The sequence below is a fragment of the Polyergus mexicanus genome, unplaced genomic scaffold, assembly GCF_030449975.1.
Source record: "Polyergus mexicanus isolate NDT 795.1 unplaced genomic scaffold, iyPolMexi1.0 SCAF_13, whole genome shotgun sequence".
NCBI lineage: Eukaryota > Metazoa > Arthropoda > Insecta > Hymenoptera > Formicidae > Polyergus > Polyergus mexicanus.
The window spans coordinates 2,308,272-2,329,550 of record NW_027223333.1 but is presented as its reverse complement, the minus strand read 5'-3'; the positions used below and the strand labels follow the sequence as shown (position 1 = coordinate 2,329,550).

The window sequence follows — 21,279 nt, the reverse complement described above, 5'->3', positions numbered from 1 at the left end:
ATCATCATATATATTAATGAAAAAAAAAAAAAACTTTATTATAGCGCTTTCGAAAAGTTCTTAAAAAGGGCTATAAAAATATGAAATAAAAAATAGAGAGTTCCATTAAAAAAAAAAAAAAAAAAAAAGGTTACCAGTAAAAAAAATTTTCTTACACGTGCTTTATTGCAGACTAAAAACTGTACTAATTTCTCTTATTAAACTTTTTCGTAACTTTAATTAGTTGCGAGATATTTGCTCGGATATTTATGAACAGATACTTTGTATATACTGGATACTGGTATTTATAAAGGGGATTGTTTCACAATTAACGACAGCTCGTAAGATTCGCTTTGGGCACAATTTTATATTTAGAATTGACAAGCGATTTCCACGATTTAAATTATCTTCGAACGCGATGCCACAATATAATGACAGCTTCTTCGGCCCCGATGATTCTTGTGCTTCGTGCGAATTCCATCCCGCGCATTTATTTCGTATTGTCACGTCGATGGCGATACGATGCCCGCGCGTTTCTATACCCTCTTTATGATCACGATATATTAAATCGAGCACAAGCATTTTCCATCCTTCCCTTCGTAGGGAAGAGAGAGAGAGAGAGAGAGAGAGAGAGAGAGAGCTGTACTCGCGAATTGGGACATCGCCTCGATTCCTCGATGCGATTCGCAGATGTATGGGACTCTGTCGTCGTAATAACGCATTGGCAACAAGGGAGGAAGTGGGAGGATTTTCGGTTGCTACGTGATCGACCTCTCGCCAATACTTAATATTTTCTTATTTTCCAGCTTTTTCGCTTCGCGCAATGGAAAATTGTGTCGGCGTCCAGTCTTCTATAGAGCTATAAGAAAAAGCGGGTGAGATAAGAAATAATCGTATCAAAATTTTTAATCGCGAAGAGATCTTGATTTTCTCGTGTTGCCGTGAAAGAGAGTCGATGATCGTTATTATTTCTTCTTTACGTTCATGAATTATCGGAAGAGGATAGGAAAATATGTGAATTCATTTTTTATTTGCAGAAGCAAATGAAAGGAATGAAAATATGGTATACAATATTTTCACGGAAATTTTAAAAACTTTTGCACGATTACAAATATTTGTAGATCCGATATGATAAAATTGAACACGTTTTCTAACAAAGAAATCTGTAGAAGAAATTATATATAATTTTTTTTTTTTTGTAGTTCAGTAATATTGGGGTCGAGAAATTATACGAAGGAATTTATTACAACAATGAAAGAGATTATTAGAAATTCATTTATTCATATACATACATTATGTATAATATATATAATGAAATAATCTGGCAGAAATGACGGTTAATTTTATAATCTTGCAGAGAACTTAATCAAATATGTACAACCTACTATCGCCCTAATGTGCGTGTGTAATATTTCTTCCTTTTATTTCCACGTTTTAGGCAACGAAAATCATGCAAAGAATATATATAGTCACTTTTCACGCAAGTTAAACAACGTATATTATGCTATATCACATTTTACAGACATAATATACCTACTACAATATAACGTTAAGTATTGTCTTTATTATTATACATATATAAAGTAAATAATTTTTGCCATTATACAGTCACATATTCTGAAAACTATAAATTTTATTTAATAGTAATCAACTATGCATCATATATCTTATCGATATTTAATAATTTTTATGCGCACAGAACAATATAATGTGAGTATTCTATAGAAAAGTGTCAAATTGTATAAAAAAATGATTTTCTAAGGAAAAAAAATTCTTTTATACTGTTAATATATAATTCTTTTCCTAGGAATATATAATAAATTGCACCCTGAGAGACCCACATGAAACAAAATTATTTGGTTGAACCATTTTGTTGACTGAACATGTAATTTGGTTTTATTTAATAAAAATTATGTTACTGGAAACAAGTTAAATGTTACACTAACAAACTATTTTGTTTGCATAGAGTTGTTTATCTGAGTAAAATTTTCTTGTCGCGATAACAGACTCATCCATCTCATCGCGTTCTAAATAATTGTATTTGTTACTTCAACTAAATCGTTTAGTTAAATATCATAAGCTATTTTGCGCATTCGTTCGTCACCGCGCGGTCAATTGTTTTGCGGTGTAGCGTGATGTGCAGTATGCAGTGCATCTTCGATCATGGCGGATTCATCTGTTCGGGAAACACTGATTAGTCTCTCGTCAACGACGAGAGAATTGAAAAGATGAAGAATATAATCTGTATATCTTTTTCTCATCGTATCACAAGAGACAACTATCGAGTAAATTTCTTGTCGAATATGGATAAACTTTGGTCGATGTGACAAAAGCAAATGTAACTGCAGTTGGAAAATTTCGTAATACTAACGCACAAATGTGATTCGGTGAAGAAAATTAAAATAAAAAAACTATCAAAAATTTAATTCCACACAATTAATAATTATGTTCACCGAACCAAATTTGTGCGTTAGTATTACCAAATTTTCCAACTAAATTTGTTTCTCGTATTAATTAAAGGATTCGTTTGCCCGTATCCAAACGAGAGATTTAGTCGATTCGAAGAAATTTTATTTCATTCAACGAAATGGGTCTCTCAGTGCAGTGCGTTTTGCTTTGTGCAATCATATAGCATATGTAATAACACGACAGAGCTTACAGAGCTCGTATTATGCTAATTGAAAATATAATTTTGACGCATTGCGTTTGCAGCAAAGGACGCGATAATAAACCACTTAGACGTTTTCTACAGACTCGCCTTTCGTGTCTTTGGGTCACGATGACTTTCAGAAAATCCTTGTACGAGAAAGAAAGGTCGATTCGTCGGGTGTATAATTAGACAAATGCGTGCCAAAACGAAGTAATGAACCTGAAATAATGTGAAAAATATTATATGTACTTTTCGACATTTAGAGATACAAACTCAATATATACTTAAATAGGATTTAATAATATCGACACGTACTTGGCGATAACATCCGGCTAAACACTTCCGAGAACGACGTCACTTAATTGATCGATGTTATCGGATGTTTTTTAATTGGCTCCTTTTTCCGCATGGTGACGTTACGTCAATTCACGTTTTACAAAGGTTCATACAAAATCTCCAGTGGAAAATTTATCTTTTCAAATTGGCTCGTGTTTTATTGTACAATACCAACAATCTTCAATTTTATCACAGAACTAGAAACCAGCTGTGCGTACAAAATTTATATATATATATATATATTTTTTTTTTTTTTTTTTACATTACATACATTTCGATGCGCGCGTGAGTTTATTCTCGATGCATCGCGTAAGCGTTTATAAAAACTTTATACGCTCGACGTGAATAATTTACTGCGCGCGAATGAGCTCGAGCTAACAAAATTTATAGTTGTTCGCGGATTCGAGAATTTTTATTTACGCGTATATGGAATATTTAAAAAAAAAAATTTTTTTTCTATTTTATTTTACAAGAGCGGCAATGATTCGAAAAATTTTTCTATTTTATTTTACGAGAGCGGCAATGATTCTTAATCGAGCGATTTGTTTGCGAAACTATCGCGTATTATCGTGTCAAGTTCATCTCGGTATAGTATCATGAAGAATTAAATACTATACAAGTCGCGGTCGCAAAAACTCTATTGTTGTTATAACCAACTGCAAGCGCATGCGAGTCTATCGCTTTCGCTGCACCTTGACCCGATCTAACTTCGGTCGCGAGGGTTACTCGCGTGCGAATCAAGATTAAGTAAGATCGGTCTGACCTTACTTGCTGTCGACCATCCGACACGATCGTCCACGATGCGTAATCGTTTTCTAAAGAGGAGGTAAAGCTCGTCGTTCATACTCGGCGTTCTTTAACAATCAGCGACCGATAAGGCACGAGCGCGAGTCTTATCGGTGAGAGGGATTACGATATAGCGGTCTCGCAAATCGATTTGACGATGCACTCGATGCACAATTGTTGGAGAAAAGTTGTGTGGTATATAAAAAAAGTTTTATTCAACTTAATAAATTTCTGCAAAGCTATCACAATTATTAGCGACGAATTTAATATCATAATAAACGATGTAATATTTATTTTATAGTTTGAAGTTTGCGCGGCTTATGCATTGGGAGACAGACCCATTTCGTTGAATGAAATAAAATTTCTTCGAATCGATTAAATCTCTCGTTTGGATACGGGCAAACGAATCCTTTAATTAATACGAGAAAAAAATTTAGTTGGAAAATTTGGTAATACTAACGCACAAATTTGGTTCGGTGAACATAATTATTAATTGTGTAGAATTAAATTTTTGATAGTTTTTTTATTTTAATTTTCTTCACCGAATCACATTTGTGCGTTAGTATTACGAAATTTTCCAACTGCAGTTACATTTGCTTTTGTCACATCGACCAAAGTTTATCCATATTCGACAAGAAATTTACTCGATAGTTGTCTCTTGTGATACGATGAGAAAAAGATATACAGATTATATTCTTCATCTTTTCAATTCTCTCGTCGTTGACGAGAGACTAATCAGTGTTTCCCGAACAGATGAATCCGCCATGATCGAAGATGCACTGCATACTGCACATCACGCTACACCGCATAACTATTGACCGCGCGGTGACGCACGAATGCGCAAAATAGCTTATGATATTCAACTAAACGATTTAGTTGAAGTAACAAATACAATTATTTAGAACCCGATGAGATGGATGAGTTTGTTATCGCGACAATAAAATTTTATTCGGATAAACAACGATGCATGCGAAAGAAAATAGTTTCGTTAGTGTAACATTTAACTTGTTTCCGGTAACATAATTTTATACGTGACTAACGGAACTTAACGTTTTGTTTAATGTAGCACATTTCCGTACGCTGAATATTTCCACGTAATGAATTTTCCTCGTTAAGTACCAGAGAAATTTACTACGACAAGTTATTCAGCTATCTGATAATATATATTTTCCCTGAGGGGACAGAGATAATATCGTTGTAATTTGTCGTATATGTGTTTACGTGTCATGATATAACGCGACATTTCACAAAATTACGAACAGACTCGCCGGGATCGTCGGCCAAAACATCGCACGATTTTTCCCAATAACGCAATGCACGATCGCGTCCGCGTTTTAAATCTTGTAGCGTTGCATGGGTTGCCTTTTGGCGCGGGCTTAAAATGCGTGAAGTATACGGTTCCTGTGAAATTCAATACGTGACGTATCGTCGTAACAACAAATTCGCGAACGTACTTTTAAAAATCCCAATATATGGTTATTGTCGAAATAAAATACGTATCATTCGAAAAAAATACATTGAAATTGAAGATGTAACGCCGGCGAATTTTTCCTTTTTACATTTTATTTATTTATTATAGATTTTCTGTCACGCGCGTGAGATGATTAAAATAAATAATGCTATCTCTTTTTCATTCTTTTTCTAATAAATAATTTTGAGTAAATATCCCAAAATCCGCGCACAAAATCTTGTATACATATTTAATTTTTATATATATATTATATTTGCATATATTGGGGAATACACATTTTTGGATAATATCCTCTATAAAATTCTTATCATAAGACATTTTCCCTTACGTCATTATGTACCAAAGAAATCTTGCGAGATGCTCTTAACGATGGTGATACGCGTGTCTAAGATTTGAAAGGAGCAATCGATAGGGGGCTATCGTCGGCTATAAATTTATTTTCTGATTTACAAGAAGGTTACATGGAACGTCGTCGTTATAGAATCAGTGACTCGTACTCGCGAATACGCATTAGTATTTGAAAATGTAGTACGAGAATTTTTCTCCGCGACTAGCACGAAAAATTCTGAAAGACGCTCTTTTTCCCACTTTATGCATGCCGTGTAATGTTGAGTAATGGCGAGAGAGGAAAGAGAAAGAAAATCTAGCTAGCAGCTACTTCGGATACTTTTATCGAACAGCGCTTACTAATGGATTGGTATCATGTTCTGCCATTTTCTCGGGGCCGCCGCCGGATGGATATTCATGCACATTATTTCTATGTCGAAGCAATTGCGAGGTCAAAATTTATCCCTTGCGAGCGCGTAGAGTATTTCGCGTAGCAAAAGCGAATATTCGAAATAATGTATATCTTTTTTGTTTAAACTTGACATAAAAGAAAAACGAGAGATAAAAATCCTTTTTGCTTCCACATAGAGGATGCTTTGTTTTCGTAACATTTTTTTTTTCCAGTTTTCCATGCCAATGTGTTTAGAATGTTGCAAAACGTCGAAAAATCATTTTTTTTTTAAATATCTATATGTACGGAATATATATTATACAATCTCTCTAACTTTCGCTATTTAGATATCGAGCTAAATTTTTAAAAATGAATAGAGTATCGTTAAAGGATGGTTGGTATTGAATTTTGTGAGGATCGATGAAAGGGTTCGTTTTTTATAAAATTTTGAATTTTTTGACAAATGTTTGTACACCTTCTAACTTTTGCAAATTTTTAGATATCGGATTAAATTTTTTTACATGAATAGAATATTATTAAAGGATGGTTGGTACTAAATTTGGCGAGGATCGATGAAAGGGACAATTTTTTATAAAATTTAGAATTTTTTAAGAAATGTTTATACACGCTCTAACTTTTGCAAATTTTTAGATATCGGATTAAATGTTTTTACATAAATAGAGTATCATTAAAGGATGGTTGGTATTGAATTTTGTGAGGATCGATGAAAGGGTTCGTTTTTTATAAAATTTTGAATTTTTTGACAAATGTTTGTACACCTTCTAACTTTTGCAAATTTTTAAATATCGGATTAAATTTTTTTACATGAATAGAATATCATTAAAGGTTGGTATTGAATTTGGCGAGGATCGTTGAAAGGGACAATTTTTTATAAAATTTTGAATTTTTTAAGAAATATTTATACACGCTCTAACTTTTGCAAATTTTTAGATATCGGGTTAAATGTTTTTACATAAATAGAGTATCATTAAAGGATGGTTGGTATTGAATTTTGTGAGGATCGATGAAAGGGTTCGTTTTTTATAAAATTTTGAATTTTTTGACAAATGTTTGTACACCTTCTAACTTTTGCAAATTTTTAGATATCGGATGAAATTTTTTTACATGAATAGAATATTATTAAAGGATGGTTGGTACTAAATTTGGCGAGGATCGTTGAAAGAGACGATTTTTTATAAAATTTAGAATTTTTTGAAAAATGTCTGTAACTTTAACGCTATAACTTTCGCAAATTGTGAGATATCTTTCTCTATGACAAAGACAAAATTAAAAAAACTTGCTTGTTTTAAGGAGCTTAAACTTTGTGAGCGAAATAAAATGATGAAGGAACAATGTGCAAGTTTCTAATTTGCACAATTTTTTTAACTAAATGCGGTTTTTTCACGACACGCCATGATAATTGATATCTCTATCGCCCAAAATATATAATACGTTCGAAGTTTTTGAAAGACCTTCTTCCATTTTTTTGTCGCCTGTAACGTTAAACATATTTATTTTTTTCTAACATGTCCTTTTTTTCTGGAAAGCAGAATCGATATCGGGCATTTCGCGAGGAATAGATTAATAAATCACGAATTGGATTCTACTTCGTCATCGTAATTGCTTGCAAAAATCGTTGGTCGCGGCAGTGCGGCGCGTTGCCTCGAAGGCAACGGACATTTCGAAGAGCTTTTACGCCGTCGTCGTTACTTCTTTAATTCTTCGAATTCTCCACGTTTGCTTTTGAAATTTATCTCGAGTTGGAAAGAGAGTAGCTCGACACGGTGGCGTCAGTATTTCGGTGGACCATTCATCCGTAATCTAAATCTTTTTAATGCGTTTCATCGATCCACAACCAACCGGGAATGGAGTTTACAACGAGCTTCGATTCTCTTCGCCGTCCACCATTCGTCTCAATTAACTTCCCTTCGGGATCGCGGAAGCATTAATTGCTCCGCAATCGTTTGCCGTATTTCCGCGATTTTTCTTGACATCTCTTTCTCTTTCTCTCTCGAAAAAAAAAGCAGAAATCCTTTAGCGCACGAAAACAATTTCACACATCGTCGGAGGCGATTCAAACAGGTTACTTGGCGTAAAAGTAAAACTGACGCGGCAATTCTGGGAGGGAAGGAAGCGATATCTTATCTGACATCTTAATTTTTTATCCCTAATAAATTCTTCATAAAATTCATTCATATATGTAAAGTAGCTAATGACTGTTGAACTGTGTATATCATGTCGCGTGAGAATAATATTATCGCATGGAATATTTGATTAACTATGCACAACTTGATCGACCGATCATGCGATTTACATGCAACGTGTTTCGATGTTTATCCTTTTATCTCTCATCTAAGTGTGTATTTTTAAATATTTCTTTTTAGGCATCTCGTCAAAATCAGATTATCCTTTAAAAATGTACGCGTGTGTTATTTTTTTTTCATTATTTTTATGTGCGGTACGATAATGTGATAAGTTTTAGGACACTCTCTAAATTTCGATGTCACTTGCTTTTTTCATTCTCCGTCTTCATTTACACCTGCATTTTTTTTCTTTTAACCTACCGAAGGCTACGGCTTTACCGGAAAAATGGAGGATATCAGGTGCATTTTATTGGCCTCTAAGTAGAAAAGTCCATTAAAAGCATGTCTGACACGCGTCCGTGAGTCAGCGTTTGCGTGAATGACGTAACGTCATCGCTGTAGAAAAAAAAAAAAAAAGCGGCGCATTTACTCCATTACACCCGAATATCCCTCATCATTTCCAAAGCGAGAGCACTTCGATATTATGGACGTCGAGTGTGTATCGGATCGGATCTGATTTCGATTCGAACGTGACAGATATTCGTCGCGAGAAAGGATCAATATCAATTCTATAAACAAGATGGCGATAAATAAATAGTAGACGCACCGGATGATAATGAAAAATAAATAATTAGAATCTTTTACGTTACGTGCTCTCAGCTAATCTTAAGGAGGCATACTCGTTCGTGAAAATACGTATATTTTCTAAATTTTTTTGCAGAGCAGTGACTTGATAAAAATTTTTAATTTTTTTTACTATTAGGTGTACAACTTTGCTTCCGCCGTTTTTTTTCCCCAAATTCGAGGCTTTATTGTAAAAAACTGGTTATACATTTATGATTCAAAGTATTGTCCACTCCCAATGATCGTGCCAATTCTTTTTGACTTTGACTCGAGTCTTCATTAAGTAATGCCTCCGATTCTGCATCTTCGAAAACCTTCTCTCTTCCACCGCTATGCCGCGCTTCGACGTGAAAATCACCGTTCTTGAAGCGTCGAAACCACTCACGACACGTTCTTTCACTAATAGCGGCTTCACCATAAGTATTTGAGAGCATTCGATGAGCCCCAGTCGCAGATTTCTTCATATTGAAGCAGAAAATTAAAACCTCCCGCAAATGACGAGAATTTGGCTCGTAAATTGACATTTTCAATCGAGAATAACTTTATGACGCGGACACAAATCGACTAATGTTTCTATGGGGTTATGTTGACAGATGCCCAAGTTTATCGCATGACGTCTATGATCTATTTATTTCGACCACTACTTACCGCCATCTATAGGAAAACGGCGGAAGCAAAGTTGTACACCTAATATATTGATACAATATTACTAACTACTTGAATAAAAATTTGCAGCTTAGAAAAAAATTTTTTTTCTAAACTATGAGAATATTTGCGGAACTCCTCCAAATTTTAGATGGCCGTTACGGCATGAAAACGTTCGTTAATTAAATACATTAATAGCTATCCGCTATCCAAGCGTTTCTTTTCAAAATATTAAAAAATAAAAAAAAAATAGCGGGGTGTCGAAAAAAAGTTTCGTTCATTTTTTTAAAGTCCATCTTTTCTGGTTTATAACAAAAAAAAAATGGAGAGTTGGATTAAAAAAAGATTTCGTAAAGCGGATGCGAAATCTTATTAGGAATTCGTATGGAAAATTTGAAGTCAATCCGTTGTGAATGTAACTCGAATTTTCATGCACACCGTGCATGAAGACATAAATCTGCAAGTATTTGCATAAGTTTTATAAAAAGATTTCTTTCAAGCTGACAATTTTTATTTAAGTACTTGATAGTATCGTAAGGAGAAAAGTTTTTATCAAATCGTTGCCCTGCAAAAATCTAGAAAATGTATTCATTTTTCGATGGTTCAAAAATGAGTACGTTCCCTTAAAATTAATATAATTTATGTAATACGTATGACATACACAGTTTAACTTTTGAACGGTAAGTAAGCGCCGATGACGATATATTTAAGGTAAATATATGGATTTTTTTAATTGATACAACGTGAGCCATGAACACAGGCAATAAATTAGATAATAATAATCGACGTGTAGTTTAGTGAATATACTGATCCTGGTACAGGTCGCCGCGGTGGCATTCCGTGGCTAAAACCTTCTACATGCGCCTCAAGACGACATATACACACACACACACACACACATATATACACACGTATATATATATACACTATCATTGCGCGCGCAACAGCTTCATAACGCAAATTATTAATGAATAGATACGTAAAGCTCGGGGGCACTATACCATAGCCGCGTGCTGTTGGCACGTTGATGGCAATCAGAGCTTGTTACGTTGAAATTTATCGTGCATAACATCGCAGAAATGCATTCCCATGTTTAATGCATATCGAATATCCACGACCAATATATATATATATATATATATATCTTCCGAAATAATGATAATTCGCCTATTCATACGATGGCGCGGATATCGATCACACAAGCTGATTGAGTATAAATATAACTAAGCTGCTGCTGTATATAAATCGCCAAGCAAGAGAGAGAGAGAGTCTGCGAATACAGCATATATTTAATGATATTTAAACGATAAGTATAAATAATTAATATACGGACGTATAATTTTCGGAAACACAAAATGATGAAATATTTTTAAAATCGTCAAATTTTTTGTCTATAAAATATCGATGCCACACACACACACACACACATAAATAATAAATATCCTATCATATTGTATTTTCGTTGAGGAAGAACTGCGTGTGTAAAAAAAAAAGTTAAGCATTAACCGCTGTACATAACGGATATATAGGTCGAATTTTTTTTTTTTTTTTAATCACCATTCGGGCGAGGTTTCCCTTCCTTTTCCTTTTTGATCAAATTTATTCGAGTTTTTGTTACGGCGCGCTGTAATTGAAAACGAACATACCAAATTATCTCTCCTCGATTAAGACGGGAGATAATGCGATGAAAGCCAACGACTCTCCCTTTAATGGAAGATATCGCGGCTTGACGCCATCGTCCATGTGTTGATTTACGAATCTCGGGGTAATTTAATGAGGTGTGTCATTGTTTTGCGAGACTCTCTTCCTCCGTTCAATCCTTTACGGTGTGGTTTTTTTTTTTTATTTTTATTTTTATAAGACACGAAGAACATTATAATTCAATAAAATAATTTATAAAAACTACTGCAATTATGAAAGAAATTTTTAATGAAGAAGAATTATAATCGCAAGATAAATTGTAATAATAATTTTTTTTAGAGGGAGAGAAAACGAGAGAGAGAGAGAGAGAGAGAGAGAAACGTTATAAAATTGTGAATAAAAAGTAAACTTGAAAATATTAAAAAATAATACTTTTTTTTTTATATATATAAAAAGTTTGCAAAATCAATTCGAGAAAATGTTGAACGTACCAGAATTTTTAATTAAACGCGATATTTATGATCCCTATATATATATACAATATATATGCATATAGGATTATATAATGATTTTTGATTCTTAAAATTTTTTAATGATAATTTTATTTATTTAGAATTCATTTAGGATTCAAATATTGATCGGAATCATCGCGATCTGCTAAGTAAATAGATATGAAATAAAACGAAATAATATGTATATGAGTATATACAGAATGGTAAACATTGTCCAGGTATTTTGCAAATAAAACGAATACAGTGTTAATCATTTATATTGTATAAGCAATTTGTTATGATAAAATAGAATTTTATTTTTATCACGTAGTTAAAGCGAATTATATTTTATATATTGCATTTACCGAATAATGTAAAATGTAATTTACATTTATGTTTATATTTATATTTATATTTATATTTATATTTATATTTATTAATAGATGAATGCTTTGATATATCTGATAAACTAATTAGTTCCAATTCTGTAATATATATTCTCAAAAATTATAATAATAAGCTATTTTGCGAATATAGATATTTTTTTGTTTAATATTGTTACACATTCGTCTCGCAATATTTTCCACGATATTAAGACGTAAATTTGTATTATATCGGACAACCGCAAAGCGTAGGCGTTGTCGCGTACATAGTTATCGCATAAGGTCCACACAGAAACTAAGTCTCGTTGGGAATTCTCGTCCCAACGATGACAACGAGGAGGAGGCTTAGGGGGAAAAGGAAGACGGGATGTAAAGGGTAGGGAAGAAGAAGACGATGTTACAAGGAGACACTTTTGATCGAGTATCCCCTCGAAAGCTCTCCGTAGAGTCGTTGAAAGCCTCCGTGTCGACGACCGACTCGTGCCGCAAATGTTACAGATACACCCGGTACACATGTATGCATACACACATACGTATTCCGTACAAACATACGCACATACACATAGGGAGATCGTACATATACTATTTCACATAGCGCGTTGAATGCAACAGGATCCACTTCAGAGATCATACGCTCGGAGGAGTGCATCCGACTCTCTGTGTTAGAACTCGAGAAAGAATGGGAACGACGGATAGAAATACGGCCACGGTACTCCTAGATACGGATTCATATTACTTAACCGAGCTATTTCGCCCAGACTCGGCATGCGATGTTGGTTAAAAATCAACGGGAGACATCTCTTTTCTTCTTCTTTGTTTAATCGCTTACGTTAATGTCCCAACGATATTTTCCTTATTGTCAGTAGCAAGTTCGAATCGTCTTTAAATTGAGATATAGCATTAATTAAATTAATTATTTAATTATTCCATTTTTACAAAAATTGTTCAATTAATTTTATAATAATTGTACAATTTTTTTATATATAATTAATTTTATATATAATTGAACTCAGGATTGGGAACGTTACTCTATAAAAGTAACGCGTTAACGTTATTGTTACCTGGGAAAGTAACGATTCGTTACTTTTTCGTTATGTTTTTGTTTTTTGTAATGCTAAAATAAGCTATTAGATTATAAAATTATTTAATAATCGATATTAAATGTAATAATCTATGTTACAATTAAAAACTCTAAATTAGTCTCTATATATAGCAAGCGTTTTTTATATTAAACTTATTTAATGATTCTAATTTTTTATGTTAATATCTTTACTTTTTAATACGCTTATCTTTATAGGAATTTAAATTGTAATTTACAAATTTCAATGTCGTCGAAAATTTTTATCAAACATTGTTTTTAAAAATATTGATAAGAGAAATATTGATATTATTAAGAGTGTATTCCAATATTCGCTATCAGTATTGTAAAATCTATAATTTACGTTACTATAGATTTTCAGTACTGGCATTGTGATTATTAGAATGCAGCCTATGATAGAAGGGTACAAAATATTTTTCAAAAAAATACATCTATCGAATAGATATAAGATAATAAAGAACGAAAAAAATAACGATAAAAGTAACGGCTAATTTATTAGCGTTACTGTAAAAATGTAACGATCGTTACCGAAAAAAAGTAACTGTAACGGTAACGGACGTTACAAGTAACGCGTTACTTCCCAATCCTGATGAAACTATAAAAAATTTACAATCGCGACAAACGATTGTAAATTTTTTATATCGACGCTATAACTCGATGGCATACAATTAAAAGTGCACATTTTCGTCTCGCGAGCGTGATTTTATTTCGATGTGTTTGCCGTCGTATAAATATGAAGCTATCGCTTCTATCCGACTGCCACTGTTTGTCGTTGAATCGCGACGACGTCGATGATTGTTAACGAACGTGCTTGAATTCTTCTTCGCAACGAGAATCCTCTTAGACGTCTTCGTTTACGATTTGAAAGACGGCTGGGGTAAACGAAGTCGACGGAATTAACGCGCATCCTTCCCGCATCTCGGGATCCTTGCGAATTCTTCTCGATATTATGACGGAGACATAAGCGATGCTTTTAAATTTTATAAATCAACTTGGTGCGTCAAATCGGTGTTTACGAGAGAGAGAGAGAAACCGAGATATCCGATTATCGGTCACCCGCGAATTTTGCGTGCCGATCGCTTCGTGTCAATCGCGCATAATGATAATAATAATAATAATAATTGGGATTGTTATATGATAATGTTGGGGACTGTTACGTGTCGAGCTACTTTAATGAGCTGGTATAATTTGTGTCCGGCCGGCGATGATTGCGTCATTAATTGCGTCTTTCGCGCAGGATAAAATGAGAGATTTCCTCTCGATGGGAATTGATCGAGGCTCTTATTTCGACATCATCGAGCGAATCGGCGCTCGTTGAACGCTAATTAAATTCGACGACTAATTGGATAACCACGTAGTAAGGCGTGGCTCGTCTTACACTCTTTTCGTTCCGCTTTTGCGAAACTACGCGTTATAAGCATCCGAGCGAGCAAGCAGGCGCTGTCTCTTGTTTAATTCCCTCGCTCGTAATTTATCGGGAAGCTCTAAATGAACTCTAGCGCGCGTTGAAAAACTTCCGGGACACCCATTAGCCGAGTAACATACATTTATACGGGAGAGGCATCGATTATTATTACTCCCGCCGTCGACGTCTCTCTCGTTGTTATGTAATATGTAGCTTTTACATTTATTTTAATTATTGTATCAATATATATATATTTATTTTATTTATCATACGTCTAGGTTGTACAATTGTAATTTTTCTTGACTACATCGTGCATCGGACAATAATTTATCTGCATAATATTAAATGAAGCATCGTTTCAAGAGACATGCTATTATATTTATAACAATTGATATAGATAAATGTGCATCGATATATAAAAAGGTACAATTTAGAGGATTAGAAAATAAAAAGGACTCTCTCTCTCTCTTTCTCTTGAAAAATTGTAGAATACGAACGAAACCGTAAATAAATGGTGTTGACGATGCGAGGGAGGGAGAGAAAGAGAGAGAGAGAGAGAGAGAGAAATGAAGAGAAATGCATATTTTTGATACTACGTCACGTTTCATTATGCAAGAGAAAATAATGCCTCTTTCTCTGCTTTCTGTCCACAGCCGACAGCAGTTTCCTACTGGCAAACGCCCAGATTGTCGACTTCCCGATCGTCTATTGCAACGAGAGCTTCGTCAAGATCTCCGGCTACAATCGCGCCGAGGTACGAGTACTTTATTTAATGCAACGCACACTCGATTCTCTCAAATTCTTGTTGAAAAACTTCGCGTCGATGTTACCGCGAAGGCAGAGTTATTGTAGAGTTATATTCGAACGATATGTGTATATATTTTTCTTTTATATTAATTAATTAATTAATTAATGGATATCAAGGGTCACAAATGTATTTAATCTATCATTTACAAGACTGCCAATTACCCCTGCGGATTATACAAATATTGATTTCCCTCGACAAATTGAACGCATAAAGAGATATTATATCTAACAATTTACATGATATTAATTATATTATTATGTTTATATTGTTTTTTTGTTCAATATTGCAGACGAATTTTTTTAATTTGAAGATTTTATACTTGACATTTTTTTAGATTTTATACTAATATATAACATCGAGAGTAAACGTGTAAAAATATTTTACTGTCCTTCCAATTCTGGTTTGGATAATCTCGAGCTGTATAAAATTGATTGAACACAAGATTTCGTGCTCCTCTACATATTTTATTCTTAAGATACGCGTTGCATATTTTTCTAGGATTCTCCGATTAAAGAATCGATACATATTTGTGACATTCTATGCTGTCGTATATTACAAAATTCAAGTTTGGGAAGTAATGCGTTACTGGTAACGTCGTTACCGTTACAGTTACTTTTTTTCGGTAACGATCGTTACATTTTTACAGTAACGCTAATAAATTAGCCGTTACTTTTATCGTTATTTTTTTCGTTCTTTATTATCTTATATCTATTCGATAGATGTATTTTTTTGAAAAATATTTTGTACCCTTCTATCATAGGCTGCATTCTAATAATCACAATGCCAGTACTGAAAATCTATAGTAACGTAAATTATAGATTTTATAATACTGATAGCGAATATTGGAATACACTCTTAATAATATCAATATTTCTCTTATCAATATTTTTAAAAACAATGTTTGATAAAAATTTTCGACGACATTGAAATTTGTAAATTACAATTTAAATTCCTATAAAGATAAGTGTATTAAAGAGTAAAGATATTAACATAAAAAATTAGAATCATTAAATAAGTTTAATATAAAAAACGCTTGCTATATATAGAAACTAATTTAGAGTTTTTAATTGTAATATAGATTATTACATTTAATATCGATTATTAAATAATTTTATAATCTAATAGCTTATTTTAGCATTATAAAAAAACAAAAACATAACGAAAAAGTAACGAATCGTTACCTTCCCAGGTAACGGTAACGGTAACGTTAACGCGTTACTTTTTACAAAGAATAACGGTAACGCGTTACTTTTATAGAGTAACGTTCCCAACCCTGACAAAATTTATTCGATACTCATCTGATAGTGAGTAATGGCTCGTTTATTCGTTGCCACTCTCCTTGGTTCGAAAGAGTGGCGAGGATGGCGAGTGGATAACGGGATTTAACGATTACCGAGGGTTGATTGACCATCGACATCGATTTATAGCTATGGATAAGAGTTTTAGTTAATAAGGTGCGAAAGCCAGAAATATCGTGAGATAGTATCGCGTATCGGTCAAACCCGATATCGAGTTTAAAGGCGAATTAGACGATGTGGCTGATCGCTCGTACACTCGATAAATTTGATAATTTAACTCTATCGACCTTTTATTATTGCCAATATTTATTATTTTTGAAAGTTGCAAATAATTTTAACACGGCATAAAATACAAACAGTGGCTGACAAGTACACAAATATAAATAGGATCGCTCTTCAAGTAGAATCTTTTTATTATTCGCGATCTTAAATCTTCTTGCTCGGTTACTATTCGCTTCTTTATGTTAAGACATCTACGTTGAATCGTGCACGACCATCGTATTTGCCATTTGAATATATTCATACCGATGTATTTATATGTACGTACGTAATGAAAGCTCGAAACGAAAGAAATTTTCTTGGAAGAACGGTTATATATCATCCGGGTAAACAGGAAATCTTAAAGTAACGCTTAAAGTATCTCGTAAAGTAACGACAAACAATGTAAGAAATACAGGTAAAAAATTGCCCCTAGCACTTAGATGAAAAATACTTTGGATTATTCGACTCGGGCGCGACTCGGCTCTAGCGTCTTTATTCGACTAAGCGACGAAGCAGTAACTATCCCCTTTCTGTAAGACACCCACAATGTTCCAAATCCTATTGTTCGGCAAGATACATGGATTCAAGATTTACGAACTCCATTACTGGGGAAGCCGGATTGAGGATGCTTTCGTGGAAGGTTTGCGTGGTAAGGAACAAAAGTGATAGCGATGACACAAGGGTACAAATCTGCATTTTCACTCTCGTACCTTTTTTTTTTTTTTTTTTTTTTTTTTTTTTTTTTTTTTTTTTTTATATATATATATATATAAATATACAGGGTGGGGCTTTTATATTAAGACACCTAAATATCTAAAAAATAAAGCAAGATAGTAAGGAATGTTTCAGACAAAAGTTGTTCAATTCTAAGGGGTTCATAAGATGGTGCCATTAGTTTGACTTTGGGTGGAGGCGCTTCGAAGATTTCAATGTCAATCTTGTTTTTTTTAATAGAAACACCCCAATTTTTTTACATAAATCGATTCCTTGCAATATTCTTGCATAAAAAATTATAAGGGTATGATGGCCAAAAGTTTAATAGTTTACGAGATATTTTATACTTTATTTTATTACTTTACTTTGACATAATTTTACATAAAATATGAAATATCCCATAATATTATTTATTTTGCAATAATGTTACCTTAATATTTTAAGCTCAAAAAATGAGAGACATCAATTGGTGTAAGGAAAATAAAACAAGATCGACATTGAAATCTCCGAAGCGCCTCCACTCAAGATCAAACTAACGGCACCATCTTATGATCCCCTTAGAACCGAACAACTTTTGTCCGAAACATTTCTTTCTATCTTGCTTTATTTTCTAGATATTTAGGTATCTCGATATAAATCCCTCATCCTGTATATTTATTTTTTAATGAAAGATTGAGATGTTGCTATAAAATGAAAAAAAAATATAAATATATTTGAATGTAAAAATAATTATTAGATCGAGGATGGACAGTGATTTGATAGGTTTGCATTGATTTTCAATGATTTCTTTCAAGGAATAACAATTTCGCTTGACAATCTGAAATAGAAACCTGCTGCGTACCTTGTGACCTTTCGCTTGTTTGGTTTGTCTGAATTGTTTCTACGTAACAGCAGCATTATTAAGAAAAATGACGTCGTTAATCCTATTGCTTTCACCAGTCTCAAAGAAATCGTAATCGGCTTAATTTAATCATACAGTCGCGGAATTTTTTCGCGCATGAAATTCTCAAGTTTTCTTTGGGAGTCCCCCGCCTGTTCTTACATCGGTCATCGAGATGGCGCTTACGCTTTTCCACGTTTCCGTTTCAAAATGACGTATCTCTCTTTTTTTTTTCCATTTTTATACACGTGAAAAAGTGCAGCTGACATTTTAACTCACAGGCAATACGGCTGTTACGTTCCCTTTCATACGCAGATGCTGAACCGCGAGAGATGCGAGCAACGTGGTGTATTTCAATGCCACCGGGTATTTGAAATAAATCTTTTTAGTGTCACAGCTTGGCGAGATTAATAAAGAATGAGAATAAAACGCAAAAGTTTTTCATACCTTTTCTTTTTTTCATTTTTACATATTTAACAGACGTGTCACATCTCTGTATACTGTTACTTTTGCGCAAATTTCTAATTTAAAAAAAAAAAATAAAAATCACCCGGCGCGATTTTAATACAACTGGGATCGAAGTTGTTTCGTTCCTGTTGCGCTTGCGAGCCGCGGGATTTAAAGATCAGAGCTACGGGATTAATAAATCTGTTTCGTGGTCAAAAAACACGCGGTATCACCTATACCCGATATCCCGCACGAACGACCGTTTCTCGCTTTCGTCGGCATTTGATAACGCAAATCGGGTCAACGTTTATCGACTTTATCGATCCGCAAGATCGCTATTTCAAGGAAGCGCTTTATACACAATGGCTTCTGTTTACGTCATTTAGTCCCGTAAGCATTATTGTAACGTTATAACTTTCGCTCGCGCGTATACAAATTTTCATATCATCGCGATAATTCAGAAAAAAATATAGCTTTTACAAGGATAATTCATTCGCGAAAATTCCGATGGTAATTACCTTCTCGATTAACTAACGGCTACGTGAGAGCGTCTGAGTCGATTATTGTAATGTGAACGAGATCCAAATATAGTGCACCGTTTCTGCGTTGGAAATTTCGCACTGTCCAATCGTAACTTACGATACGCTCTTTATTAATACGTAACGAGCTCAAAGTGCATATTAATAATAGGCAGATCGTTCTAATTAGAAAGCGGATTAATCGATCTTCCACCATCCGTGTGGTCGTCCATCGCACATTTATCATCTGCTTCCCCCCTTCTCTTCCCGAGGATATACAGGGTGTCCCATTTTAAAGGACCCACTCAAATATCTCAGAAACACTGAGTTAAATCGAAAAATGTTTCAAACAAAAGTTGTGTGGCTTCAAGGGGGCCATAGGATGGTGACAATGATTTGACCTTGGAATATCATTTGAAGGTCATGTGAAGGTCAACTTTAAAATCTTAAACGAAAACCCCCATTTTTTATTTAGTATTCTTGTAACTTGCCTCGAGAGCTTTCCAAAACACTATAATAAACTATTTTTTTATTCAGTACTTTTTGAGTTATTTTATATTTTAATCTGACATCTTTCGATATAAAAAATTAAATATCTCATAAAATATTCAGTTTTCTATAATCTTACCGTAATACTTTCATGTACAGAATAATGAGACAAATCAATTAGTGCAAAAAAAAACAAACAAATAATTGTTTAAAACTATTTTATGAGATATTTAATTTTTTATATCGAAAGATGTCAGATTAAAATATAAAATAACTCAAAAAAGTACTGAATAAAAAAATAGTTTATTATAGTGTTTTGGAAAGCTCTCGAGGCAAGCTACAAGAATACTAAATAAAAAATGGGGGTTTTCGTTTAAGATTTTAAAGTTGACCTTTACGTGACCTTCAAATGACTCTTCAAGGTCAAACCAATGGTACCATCTTATGGCCCCCTTGAAGCCACACAACTTTTGTTTGAAACATTTTTCGATTTAACGCAGTGTTTCTGAGATATTTGAGTGGGTCCTTTAAAACGGGACACCCTGTATAACTCACTTATTCTATATAATAGCAACGTGTGTATTATACGTCTCTACCTACGCGCACATGACGTTCTATGAGTGAATAAATTGTAATGGATATTTTCTCTCTCTCTCTCTCTCTCTCTCTCTCTCTCTCTCTCTTTATGTGTCACCAGGTTATGCAAAAGTCATGCCGCTGTGGATTCATGTACGGGGAGCTGACGGACAAAGAAACGATCGCCAGGATCGAGGAGTGCCTCGAGGGCCAGATTCACGATCAATTCGAGATTCTACTGTACAAGAAGACCAGTAAGTCGTCGTCGATTATAAATATCTGGCATGTAGGGAGGCTTAAATGTGAGGTTCGTGGGGTTTTTTTTCGCGATAATCGACGTGTAATCTACAAGAAACGATCGGCACACGAATACGTTCGGAGAAAAAGAAAAAAAAAATATTGCGACGTCTAAAGGGATTGGAAAATTTTTATCGTGTCTACTTTGTATGTGGTAAAGCCACATTTCGATCTCTCTAACAAATTAAGAATCGTCATTCCTACGATGGGTATTGTACGGTATGAATAATTAAAAAAAAAATAAATAAATAAATAATTCGTTCCAAGCCAATCGTTATTATGTCAGGGCGTTAATTTTCGATTTGGACGAAACTCGCGCGACGAGATCTCGCTCGGTGGTGACAGGTTCGTTTTTCTTCGCGCGTTTATCACGCGCGATAATTGGATGGCCGTGCGAAATGGGGTGGTTGTCGGAAAAGGGGAAGAGAAAAACTTCGCCACGGAATCTCGATTGGGAGGG

General features: G+C 33.9%; 1 protein-coding gene across 8 annotated transcripts in view; it reads left to right on the top strand.

The window, feature by feature from the left end:
- Eag (ether a go-go) overlaps positions 1 to 21,279 on the top strand; it is a 102,493-nt gene that overhangs the window by 49,943 nt on the left and 31,271 nt on the right. For 7 of the 8 annotated variants that reach the window (XR_011447759.1, XR_011447758.1, XM_070306072.1 and 4 more), the window contains exons 3-4: positions 15,185 to 15,285; positions 20,644 to 20,776. Coding sequence is in view for 6 of the 8 variants with exons in the window: in XM_070306072.1 (XP_070162173.1) it covers positions 15,185 to 15,285; positions 20,644 to 20,776 (234 nt within the window). In the remaining 2 variants the exon portion in view is untranslated. Of the gene's footprint in view, positions 1 to 15,184; positions 15,286 to 17,331; positions 17,548 to 20,643; positions 20,777 to 21,279 lie in introns of those variants that run through there. The other variant, XM_070306074.1, reaches the window with a different exon arrangement.